This window comes from Thunnus maccoyii, chromosome 22, assembly GCF_910596095.1.
Source record: "Thunnus maccoyii chromosome 22, fThuMac1.1, whole genome shotgun sequence".
NCBI lineage: Eukaryota > Metazoa > Chordata > Actinopteri > Scombriformes > Scombridae > Thunnus > Thunnus maccoyii.
The window spans coordinates 13,780,011-13,791,319 of NC_056554.1; the positions used below are offsets into that span (position 1 = coordinate 13,780,011).

At 38.6% G+C, this 11,309-nt stretch overlaps 1 protein-coding gene across 5 annotated transcripts in view; it reads left to right on the plus strand.

The window, feature by feature from the left end:
- Positions 1 to 10,551, plus strand: part of arap2 (ArfGAP with RhoGAP domain, ankyrin repeat and PH domain 2) — a 137,596-nt gene extending 127,045 nt beyond the window's left edge. For all 5 annotated transcript variants that reach the window (XM_042400807.1, XM_042400808.1, XM_042400809.1 and 2 more), the window contains 7 exons: positions 319 to 447; positions 1,749 to 1,882; positions 2,874 to 2,956; positions 5,308 to 5,343; positions 6,553 to 6,616; positions 8,558 to 8,683; positions 9,639 to 10,551. In XM_042400807.1, the coding sequence (XP_042256741.1) occupies positions 319 to 447; positions 1,749 to 1,882; positions 2,874 to 2,956; positions 5,308 to 5,343; positions 6,553 to 6,616; positions 8,558 to 8,683; positions 9,639 to 9,995 (929 nt within the window). In that variant the 3' untranslated portion in view covers positions 9,996 to 10,551. The remainder of the gene's footprint in view (positions 1 to 318; positions 448 to 1,748; positions 1,883 to 2,873; positions 2,957 to 5,307; positions 5,344 to 6,552; positions 6,617 to 8,557; positions 8,684 to 9,638) is intronic.
- The last annotated feature ends 758 nt before the right edge of the window (positions 10,552 to 11,309 follow it).

The following is an 11,309-nucleotide window of genomic DNA, read 5'->3' on the forward strand; positions in this document are numbered from 1 at the left end:
GGCATCAGAGCAGGGGCGGTGGTACACAAATTATCTACTTGTTTTTTTTTTTTTTTTTGGTTGATAGCATGTACCCTGTTCACCAATTAGGGAGAGATAATAGGTCTATTTTGCACATGGGTGTGTTTTTATAATCATGTCCTGATATGCTAGAGATAATTTGAACTACTCTCTGATGAAAACCGGGAGAACAACAACATAATGATTGTGTTTTAGGCATTTAGAGTTTATGTAAGACTGGAAGTTTCTGTTTAACCGTTGATCCTAGATGTAGCTGCTGATCTTGCTCTTCTTTCTGACCCCCGCGGTCTTTAACAGAGCGACCGTTGCACCACAGTGAGAAGATTCTTGAGCAGGTGCTGGAGTGGAGCACACTGGAATGCCCTAGCTCTGCTTTTCTTGTCATGAAGAAATTTGCAGGGGCCGAAAGAGTGGCTGATGGGAAAGGTATAGTATGCAAACGGTGGCACGAGGCCATTAAAATGTTCCCTTTATTGCAGAGCTTGCAGAGAGTGTATCTTCTTTTTCCCACATGCAGTGTTACTGTAAAATTCATTAATTTTTATTTCATCATACAGCTGCATCTCATGATTATTTACACAATCAATTAATCTGTTGATTACATTTCTTATTAGTTGTTAACTCCATGAAATATCAGAAAACAGTAAAAAAAAAAAAGAGGCCCATTACACCTTCCCAGAGCCCAAGTGACTCCTTAAAATAATTTGTTTTGTGCAATCAATAGTCCAAAACCCAAGATATTAAAGGACCACACCAGTGGGTCACATACCACAGCTCAACATTTTGCAAACCAGTTTGGTTTTTTTTTGTTTTTTTCAGTTTTAAAAACTTTTTTTTTCAGCTATACCAGGCGTCCATTGGTTTTCTTCTCTGTACAGCATAAAAAACAAACTAGCAGACTCTCTAAACTTGCTCGAGTTGTTTAATCCATACCAGTGAACATCAGGTCTGAATTATTTTGTGTGTGAGTTACATTACTGGTGGACTCTTATCAATCAGTGCTTTAAAAGAATGCTCCATCAGTTTAGCAATGCACTGCTATAACACTGTCGGATTCACAAGGGCGCAGTTTTTATTTTTAAGTAACAAAATCAATCTTTTTTTATTCCATGGATTCTTCCGTTTTGTCAAAACCATCTTTTTTTTTTTTTTCCTTTTCAAACTTCAAACAGACGTTGCCTTAAAGTACGTCATTTGAAAAATTGACGTAGATCCCCTTTAACGACCTCAACACACAGTGATAATGTAACTTTGACAAAAATAATTGCAGATTTGTTGTTCACTGTGATGGATTACACAACTCAAGCCAGAGTCTGCTACTTTATTTTCAGACTGCAAAGAAATGAATGGAAACCGCCTGGAACTGTTGGAAAAACACATCCAAAAATCTAAATGTACAGCATGCACGCAAAAATAGTCAGGAAAATTATTACGTATACATATTTTGTAGTTAAGGAGCTAAAAAATGCAAAGACACTAATGTGGTGTTTAAATTTACAGTGAATTTACAGATAAAATCAGTAACTCTCACGTTTGAAAAGCTGAAATCAGTGAATGTTGGTGAATGGGACATCTCACTTTTTTCAGATAAAAAAAAACAAAACTCTATTGATAAAATATCAAAGTGCTAAACCTTTCAGCACTTTTTCAAGGACTTGTCCATCCATTTTCGGGTGAAAGAGAACGTTCCTACAGCATTTAATCGATGTCATTCTGTCTCACCACAGACCAAAGGCAGTTTATAAAAGGCGACTATCTGAAGTTCAACGATGGATCCAGCAAACTGCTGTCAGGCCACAAATTCCAGGACAAATACGTTGTGCTGCGTGCGGAGCAGTTGCTGCTCTACAGAGATATCAAAGTAGGTACACTTTTCTTTTCGGATTAATCCTCTGCCACATCTATTGTAAACACTTTCCATCATGAGTTTTTGCATTCAAACACAGTTTTGGATGAACAGAAAGCGCCACTGAGGAATTCAAAAGGTTAGAAGGGTAGAAGTGCTCGAGAAAACAAAAATTTGTTAAAAGGAGACTGCAACTAAACAGACCGAACTCCTCCGGAACTCTCTCGGCTTCATCTCCCCGGCGGCGTGTCCATCTCAGGGTTCCAAATCTTCGAATTAAAGAAAATAAAACATATTCATGGAAGCGGACTTCCCACTATCTTTTGAAAAAAGGAAGAATACAGTGTGTGCTTCAGAGAGGACCAGCAGGCCCGAGTTCCCTGGAGGGGTTTGCTTCTCAGCACATTTCCGCAGTTGAAACATGGGATTCATAAAGGAGTGTGAAGAAGTGTTAATAATTGATGGAGGTGCAGTAATTCTGGCACTGGGGGTGAGGGGAAAATGGTGAGGGATGGTTGTGTGTCTGTGTATGTGTGTCTGTTGGGGGTGGGGGGGGCGAGGGATGGGCGTGCTTTCACTGAAAGGTTTTTCTTAATACCAGGTTGCACAAGAATATGGCTAATTACTGTGTAAATGCAAAGGAAATTAAAGTATCACTGAAATTTAATTGATGTTCTTTGGCCTCTACAATTATTGCCACGTCTGTATTTAGCGCAAATTATGTCAGATGAAACAGGGGATGGGTGTCAGGCTGTGATGTGTAGGTGTCAAAGGCAAGCTATAACTCTGATTTTGCTCACTTTGTTCTTCTCTGTTTGTTCTCCGTTGCTTGGAACGAGAGGTTTTCTTGTAATGATTCAAATTGATTGTCGGGGTTGCGACACTGGGAAATGGCGCGGGTAGTTTTGTTGGCAATTTATTTTGTTTTAGTTTCATTTAATGTGATTCTTGCTGTTTTTATTCCTTCATTCATTTATTGCTCTAAAATATGAATCGTGTTTTGCAGAGCGCTAAAGCAGAGAAAGTGATCCAGCTCAAGTCTGTGAAATGTTTCTTGGGCCTGAAGAAAAAGATCAAACCTCCAACCAGGTAAACTGCACTCACATACACTGTAAAAACATATATTTGGAAACTTTAAAGATATTACTCTCCATATGGTGAGAAAAGAAGGCTATAAGCAAGAAAAATGTGGCGAAAATGTGCTGGTCAGTGACTAAAAAAAAATCCTTAGATTAGATGAGAACACTACATCTGCATAGGAAGACAGTTAGATGAAGCCAGGAAGTGGACTTTGAGGGAAGGTTTTTATATAAAACTACTCTTTCCAAAGTCAATCCTAAATCTTCATGCTCACATTTTAATTAAAACACATATTTGTATCTCTTTTGACAAGTTTACTGCTGTAAACGATAAAAAAAATATGAAAATATATGATTGGCTAATAGCTTGTAATATGTATTTTTGTTATTTTTTATTTTGAGCTCCTGCAAAGTGCAATTTATCTGCTTTTATTCATTTACTTCAAAATACTTTGTTGCCATCACTGAAGTGGTTTTCATTGTCAAATTGCTGAAATGTTTATGACAGGAAGGTCCAAACCTGTCAGATATCTCTCTCCTGTGTGCAGCCGATAAAACAACGGTGCCACAAATTTCACACCTGCTTCTCCCAGACGTTAAATCACAGACACAGCTGCCTCCGCCGCAGCGGTCAGTCAGTAACCATGATGTCACTTTCAGTGATCATTTGTGTAAAATTCCTTTCCCTCCTAGCATATTTTGTGGCGCAATAAATATTGCATTAAGCAATTTTTCTGTAATTTTTCCAGCGGTCAAACACAAAGTGACTCATTAGTGCCAAATCAACTGTTGCACATTCTTAGGGGAATTCCACCTCTCTGTGTTATTAAGATGAACTAGTGTTTATTTAGCATTGCCACTGTCTTTTTGAGTGTGCTTTCCCTTAATTGTGTGCATATGCGCAACAGTTTGTGTATATTGTCCCTAAAGATATATTGCCCTTCCTCTTCCCTCAAAGTTTTTGCGACACCAAGGGGACACCAAAGCCATGACTGACCCCATCTTATTTTTCACTGTAATGAAATTGATTAAATGTAATTGCATTTTAACAAATACAAATTATCAAACTCTGCTCGCATGCATTGAAAACATTGCTGCCACTGTTTTATTTTAATGGTCTTCTATTATTATAATTTATGACACATGCCAAAGCGGCGGCAGCTCTTTACTGGTCAAACAAAGAGGAAATTTTTTAGAAGCCAAACCCTATATTTCACATTACCCAATTATAATTCCTCATAATTTTCCCCATGTCAGAATTCGAGTCAGGGGAAGCGTGAAAAATGAGTCCAGCAAGCGATTGTCTGCATTACGCAGTCCTTAAGGGGAGGAAAAAAAATTGGATAAGAGAGAGAAGGAGTGGGAGATGAAGAGAAAAAGGAAAGAGGGACAGAAGGAAAGAATGATACAGAGCGGTATCATAGATATACTGTCGAGTGGGCCGTGGGAAGAAGTGATATGGTGAATAAAGAAATAAAGCCAGAGTGCTGAGGAGAACGGAGAGAGTCATAGTGAGAGGGTTAGGAGAGGCGGCGCTCCAGTACCTCATTAGGTAGAGGTCTATCTGTGAGCGGCCTACTGCGGGGTTGGAATCGGCTGCCTCAACTCACAGGAGTGGTGCTCCAGGCTGCGGGTTCTCTGTCTCTGCCCCCTCTTTCGCTTTGTTCTTCCCACACTTCTCTGCTCCTGTTCAGCCACAACTGTGTGGGGTTTCAGGTTAAGGTATATTCTCAAGGAAGGTGGTCTTTCCACCTTATACTGCCTCTGTGCAGGTTAATTCACATAAACTCACATACAGTATATACTGTATATGTACATTTTGTTAGTGTGGGAAGAGGGTACCTCTATTTATATTGTAGTATCATACAATTAGCTGTATTCATGTGGGATCATTATAATACAGCAGGCTCTGTTCATGAATTCTACCACTTCCCAGACTACATTTTTAGAGATTCAGTATCTCTTGCATCTCTTTTAACAAATTGTACTTTAAGGCTTATAGGTGAGCAGCATGTGCTCAGTGTATTGTACACTTTGGCCCAGAGCATATTGAGGTCTGCCCATGCATAAACATGTGGGCTGCAACTGCACTGATTAACATAATTAATTCCACTGTTTAGCACCTTAGCAGTTGTAGTGAACTTTTTTTTTTTCTCTTTGCATTTTAATGAAAAAGGTTTTGACCCGCCGCTATCTTTAACAATACGGTCTCACCAAGTTCCTGAGTTGCGTACTTTAAAATTCCACGTGTGCTTTGACAAAAACATGTTTATAACCTCTGTCTTCAAATGATGTTGGATGTGTGGGACATGGCAAGTTTGCAGGAGCAAAATCTGACCTGTGTCGTTTTGGTTCAAACAGTTGGGGCTTCACAGTCAACGCTGATAAACAACAATGGTGAGTGCTAGAAGTTCTCCAGTTCAATAATAGATGATTGTGACTTTTACTCTTTCCACTTAAAATATCTCTGAAACAGAAAGAATCAAGTGTAAACTTTTGTAATGATCTAAGTGAGTTAGTAGTGGGAGCATCAGTGCAGTCACATGGTGAGAGGCTGCTGTCTGCACGAGTGTTTGGATATTAAATAATAAACGATGTTTTTGTCTATTTTATTTTATCTCCATTTGAAACTTCCTGACCACCCATTATCTGCTGTCACAAATAAAGAGCTGCCTTGTCAAATCCAACTCTGTGACACAAAATAGCAGCTTATCTTATATGGTTTCTGATATTACTGTAAGCTAATACTTTGAAGTTATTTAAATCAGATATTTATGAAAGGAATGGTATGGGAATATTTCAATTCAGACAATACTGTTGTAGGGGAAACATTACTCAGCTGAAGGTGCAAGAGGATGCTGGTGCCTTCTGTTTTGTTTCTGATTTTAGGATGGCTGTCGATTAGTCGGTCGACCGCTTTGATTGAACTTTCTCAACTATAAGATGTATTATCATGAAAGTTTGTAGAATGCAGTTACTCAGGGTCCCCAGAGGATGAACCCTTATATCTTTGGTTAACACTTGCGTTTTTCTCTAGTGAAACCATCAACTTGACATTTTTAGTTCAGAGTGAAACATCAAGAACTATTGGACTAATTGCCATCAAATTGGTTAGCGCCATCCTCAGGTTAACTGTGTTAATACTGTCAAAAATAAAATAGAAAAATTGAATCTTTATCGCTTGGCAAGAGCTTTCAGTGCTACACTGTGTGACAAAGTGAATCACAATATCTTGCTACATGTAGAACAGCACAGTACGTGATCACATTAGCAGATACCTGAAACTACTCAAAACCAAACAGTATACTGTACAAACCTGAATAGATGACAGGTATTATTTAAACCATCATGCTAGATTGTTACTTAAAGCACTAATCACTGCTGCAAAGGGATACTTTAGACATGCAGATTCATGTAATCATAGTTTAACGGCAGCCGGCCCACCTATCATCAAGTCTATTTACAGTGATCAATGCATATTAGCTTGAACTCTCCCCTCAGAAGAAACTGTGTCCAGCGACTGCGAATCACTGAATCCAGTCATCTGGTTAAAATGAGTGTGAAAATAGCAAGGTGGTGTGACACTGATCTGCTTTCCCTCCTCAGGCATTTCTGCTGCGAGAACAGGGAGGCGCAGGTCAGCTGGGTGACAGACATCATCAGGATGAAGGTAATGTGACGCGAAACAGAGACATTAGAGCAAGAGCGAGGAGCTTACTCATGCAAAAGCTTAATGAAGTAATTTGATGAATAGAAGCTCAAGCATGCAGTGACTCTGGGATTACAGGAAAAGCGTCCTTATCCTTTTAATGTGTTGCAAACCAAAAATATCAGTGAACATGACAAACATTTCCTACCTTATTTGGATGAAAAAATACACTTGATTACAGCTGGAATAAATCATCTTTTACAATCCATATATCAGAACAAGGAGATATGATAAATCATATTTCTCCCAATCATCCATTTCCATTGTGCTCTTAGTCAGATGAAAAACATAAACAGGGGAAGAACCGTAAAGTTTTCGAGGTCACTCAGCAATAACATAAATCATTTTATGTGGAAAAGCTGTGAGAATAAGGTCAAGGCGACTGTAACAATCACATTGTGGTACTTAGCCCCCAGATACAGCTAAGTGTTGTCGCTGTCAGTCGCTGACACAGCACATATGACATAAATAATGCAAGGGGGGGAAAAAAAACACAGGGAGAACAGCTATGGATGTGTCATATTTTTGTATTTTTTTGTTACCCTCACATTCATTGCTGCCGTCCTCTTAGTGAAATTGCATCTTGATTCTCATTAGGCTGAGAACACACGTCCATTTTCTCCTCATTTCCGAGTAAATGAATCTAACTTGGAACATCACACTCATCCCGAATCGAAAGATCTAACAGAGGCTTTGAAATTTCACAGCCCTGTATTGTATGCTCAGCACATTTCATTAGTATTAGCCCTCTGCTCGGCTTCCTTTATGGGAACCCGTCTGCAGCGAAGTGTTGTTTATCACAGGTGCTTACTGTAAAAGCCTTTTAGTGCTTTAGTTTGGGTTAGCAAGTAAAAAGGGCAACACTGTCAGGGAGAGATTGATCTAAAGGGGAATCCAATTTTTGTCTGTTGTTTCTAAGTGTTTCAAGGTGTTTATTTCAGTGGGCTCAGTGACTTTTCTTTGCTCTTTGGAGAAGCTCTTAGCTCTGCAACAACTAAATCTATAGCAGACTGGAGCCAGCTAAAAATATTAGGATTCTCCTCCCAAATCCGCTAAATATCAGGATTGTCAGCTTCCAACAGGGGGGCTTGTGGGAAGGACACAGGACTTGTGGGAAGGGCAGAGAGAAAGTGTAGATGAGAAAGTAGACAGAGAACACTTCAGTCTTCTTGATTTCCTTTCTCTTACATGTTAGTGAGCATTGTGCTCCGATAGTTTCCATAGCAACTAGCGATGGAGGACCTCATTTTGAAGGAAGGTGGAAAGGGTAGTGGTGGTGGTGAGTGTTGGAGGGTTGGAGGAGGGTATAAAGGTTCAAGGACAGGTCCTAGCAGTGATGAAATAAGGATTTGTTAAAGAAAGACAGTTCTATAGGTCTGGGGGTCATAGTGATATGAAAGGAGACATTGTTAAAGAGAAAGTTTAGCCGGAGATCAGAATACAGTCGGGCCACTGTGATGGAACAGACGATCGTCACCTTCTGACTTTCCCTCATTTTTGAAGACGGTTGTGTTAGTCTGGCCAAAAAACAGCAATTTATACCAACGTATACATACTGTATGCTGATGCCAAGTCTTTTGCCAAGCATTTTTTAGTGATAAATATAACTTCATGGAAACTGTGAATAATAAAATGTAGAAACACAAAATAAAATCAAAGTATTGTATACTACATGTTCCCCTAATCTACTGTGTGCATATGTGTATGTGTCCACGTCTATATAAGTCTAAAGATGTGTGTTTATGTGTATTACTTTGACATCTACAGAAGAAGATCTATCGATGATTTACCAGTCCAAAATAAAGAAAGAGAAAATAAAGACAATGAAGCTATGTTGTCCACAATGAAATAGTTTTTTCATCACCTTAATACTAATTTCTGCTGTTGGCTGTGTGTCATCAGTATGGTTCTGACCTCTGTGCAAAGAGTGTAAACCCAAAAGAAGCTGTAGTTCACAAATCCTCCAGAGGGGGAGCTGTGAGCGAAGGTGGGGCGATTCTACCTCAAAACCACAATTACAGCCAACAGGTGAGAATCATTTTTTTTACTAGTATTTTCCAAAATGTTTGGCTTCAATATTTTTTTTTTTCATAAATTGTAAAAAGCTGGTGTAGACACTGTAGTCAGTTCAAAAATAATACTTGTTAGTTTCCAAATGGGCAGCGTTGTAGTAACTACCATCATGATTGGTTTAGTTATATTCACATTGTACTTGTATCTCGAAATAGTAATGATAATGAATTTCAGAGTTAGTTTTTCACCACACTCAAAACCTTCCTTATTTCCTTTTGTTCACACATTTTTTTTCTGCTGCATTTATTTTACAATGGAAGTGCCTCAGCTCAAAGATTTTAATAAAATATTTCACCAAGATCCAAAACCATTTCAATTTTATGAATCACAACGTGGTGAATTATTGAATCACCACGTTGAGGTTTATGTGAAAAATGTTTAGCATCACTAGTAGCTTAGCTCTAGAGACGGCAACGTCAGTCAATTGGCCAATCCACCATTTTTGTCCAGACTGAAATATCTCAACAACAATTGGATGAATTGCCTTAAACTTTTGATACAGACCATCATCAGGTCAAGATTTTAATTTCCCCAAAACTTTGGTTTATGGCCAAATACTTGCAAAACTAATGACATACCCATCAGTCGCAACTGTACTTTGTGTTAAGTGCTAATTAGCAAATTTTGGTTAATGTGGTAAACAATAACTGCTAAATATCAGCATGTTATTATTGTCATTGTAAACATGTTATTATGGTGTTAGCGTTTAGTTAAAGCAGTGTTTTCCTGAGTATCCTAAGATAGGGGGAGTTTTTGTTCTGTCTGTTTGTGTACTGAATAGTAGCATATGTAAATATGAGCCAATTCTCCTTCTGACACGAATGAAAAATGCATTAGAGTTGGCCCCTTTGGTTTGTAGTTGTATTGAAAATTTACTACAATTCATCTTCATCTACCATTTTTCCCATAGCCGACAGACAGAAGGACTTCTCTTGATGATGGCAACCCAAGGACCGTGAAGGATGCCAGTCTCCACCAAAAGACAAACACCGCAGCCAACTGCCCAAGGCACAATGAAATGCTCAAGGCCCCCGAAGTCCCACGCAGAAGAACTTCTGTGGACGCTGGCCAGCCTCAATGCCTCCCATCTCCGTCCCTATCCAGACACTTACAGCCCAAGGCTTTGCCTCTTCCTCCTCAGAGTGTCTGTAAGACCACCGGCAGGAGACCCATTCTGGGCGGGGAAGGTTTAATGCCTCCTAGTCTGATGAATGAACTGAACTCAGTGCTAAATAAGACTGGCCGCACTGCCAAGAACAATGACTGACAGGAGGAGAAGAAAGGAGAAAGAAACGTACATAGAATAGTCTGTTTGAACGATAGGAAAAACATTACAGCACTGAGTGGAGAGACAAAGATGTGGAGACTGACAAAGAAAGACCACACAATGCAGATGGAGCCAAAGTACATTGCTTTCATGAGGGGGAATCATAGCCCAAAGACTGCCTTTGAACTTGGATATATAAAGAGACGCCGATGCACTAGGGGATGTGGAAAACAGGTGCAGGAGACATCGGAGGTCATGTAGACCTCAGCTTGACATGGCACTGAACCAAGCACTACAAAACATGATTTATATGCCACTCTTCTAAACCCCTAGAATATGTTAAGCTGTCAAACTTCAGAAGTTTCCAGAAATACTCCAAACTTGCTTGCTTTATGCTTTTATGTTTCCAGTTAATTTGAAAAGGAATGGAACTATGGTCAACACTCTTTTAATTACAAAATTTTAGTCAACCTTTAGATAGACATGTACAGGAATATAAAGAAAATGATGCATCTCAAATACAAAAGTCTGGTTTAGGGTCCACAAGCCAATAATATAGACTTTCCTGTTTCCATATACACGAAATACAGTGTCAGCTGGCAGTGGCAGATAATATCATATGTAATTATTATATATATATACACACATATATATATATATATATATATATATATATATATGTAATTATTATTTTATATTATTTTTGTGTAGCAGTTAACATTGTAACTTTTAACTGTAGAGCTACTATCAGGGTTTTTTTAAGCTTATAATTCTTTGGCACACCACTTAAAATTTTGCACTGGCTGCCACTAAATGTTTTTTTTAAATGTACAGTATAAATACATTAAACATTGCAAAATGCTTTAAGGTGTAATTTCCTGCACAGTTCAATCTAACTAAAAGGCTGCATATGGTGCACGTTGCACCTTCATGTTCAGTGTTTTCTGATAAACTCCCAAAGGTTTAGATTAAAATTTTTTTGGTTTAAGCTCTGCCCTCAATTCAGACTACATAGTAATTCAAATCACGTTTTGAGTCTGTATTGTGCTCACACAGGAAAAATTACTAAATAAAAGACACTCAAAACAGCATGCATACAAAAAAAACCCTGTAATTTTTGCTGTTGACGACCACTATTTTCCCACAACGCACAAAGGAAATGGATGATATGCTTACAGCTGCAAAAAATTCAAAGTAATTGTGGATGGTGGTGAAACAGCTCCAGGACACCTCAGAAAACAAAAAAAAATGTTAGCAATAGCCTTCTCAGTTTGATTGATGTTGAACGGTGCAAGTATTACATCATTTCTTGTA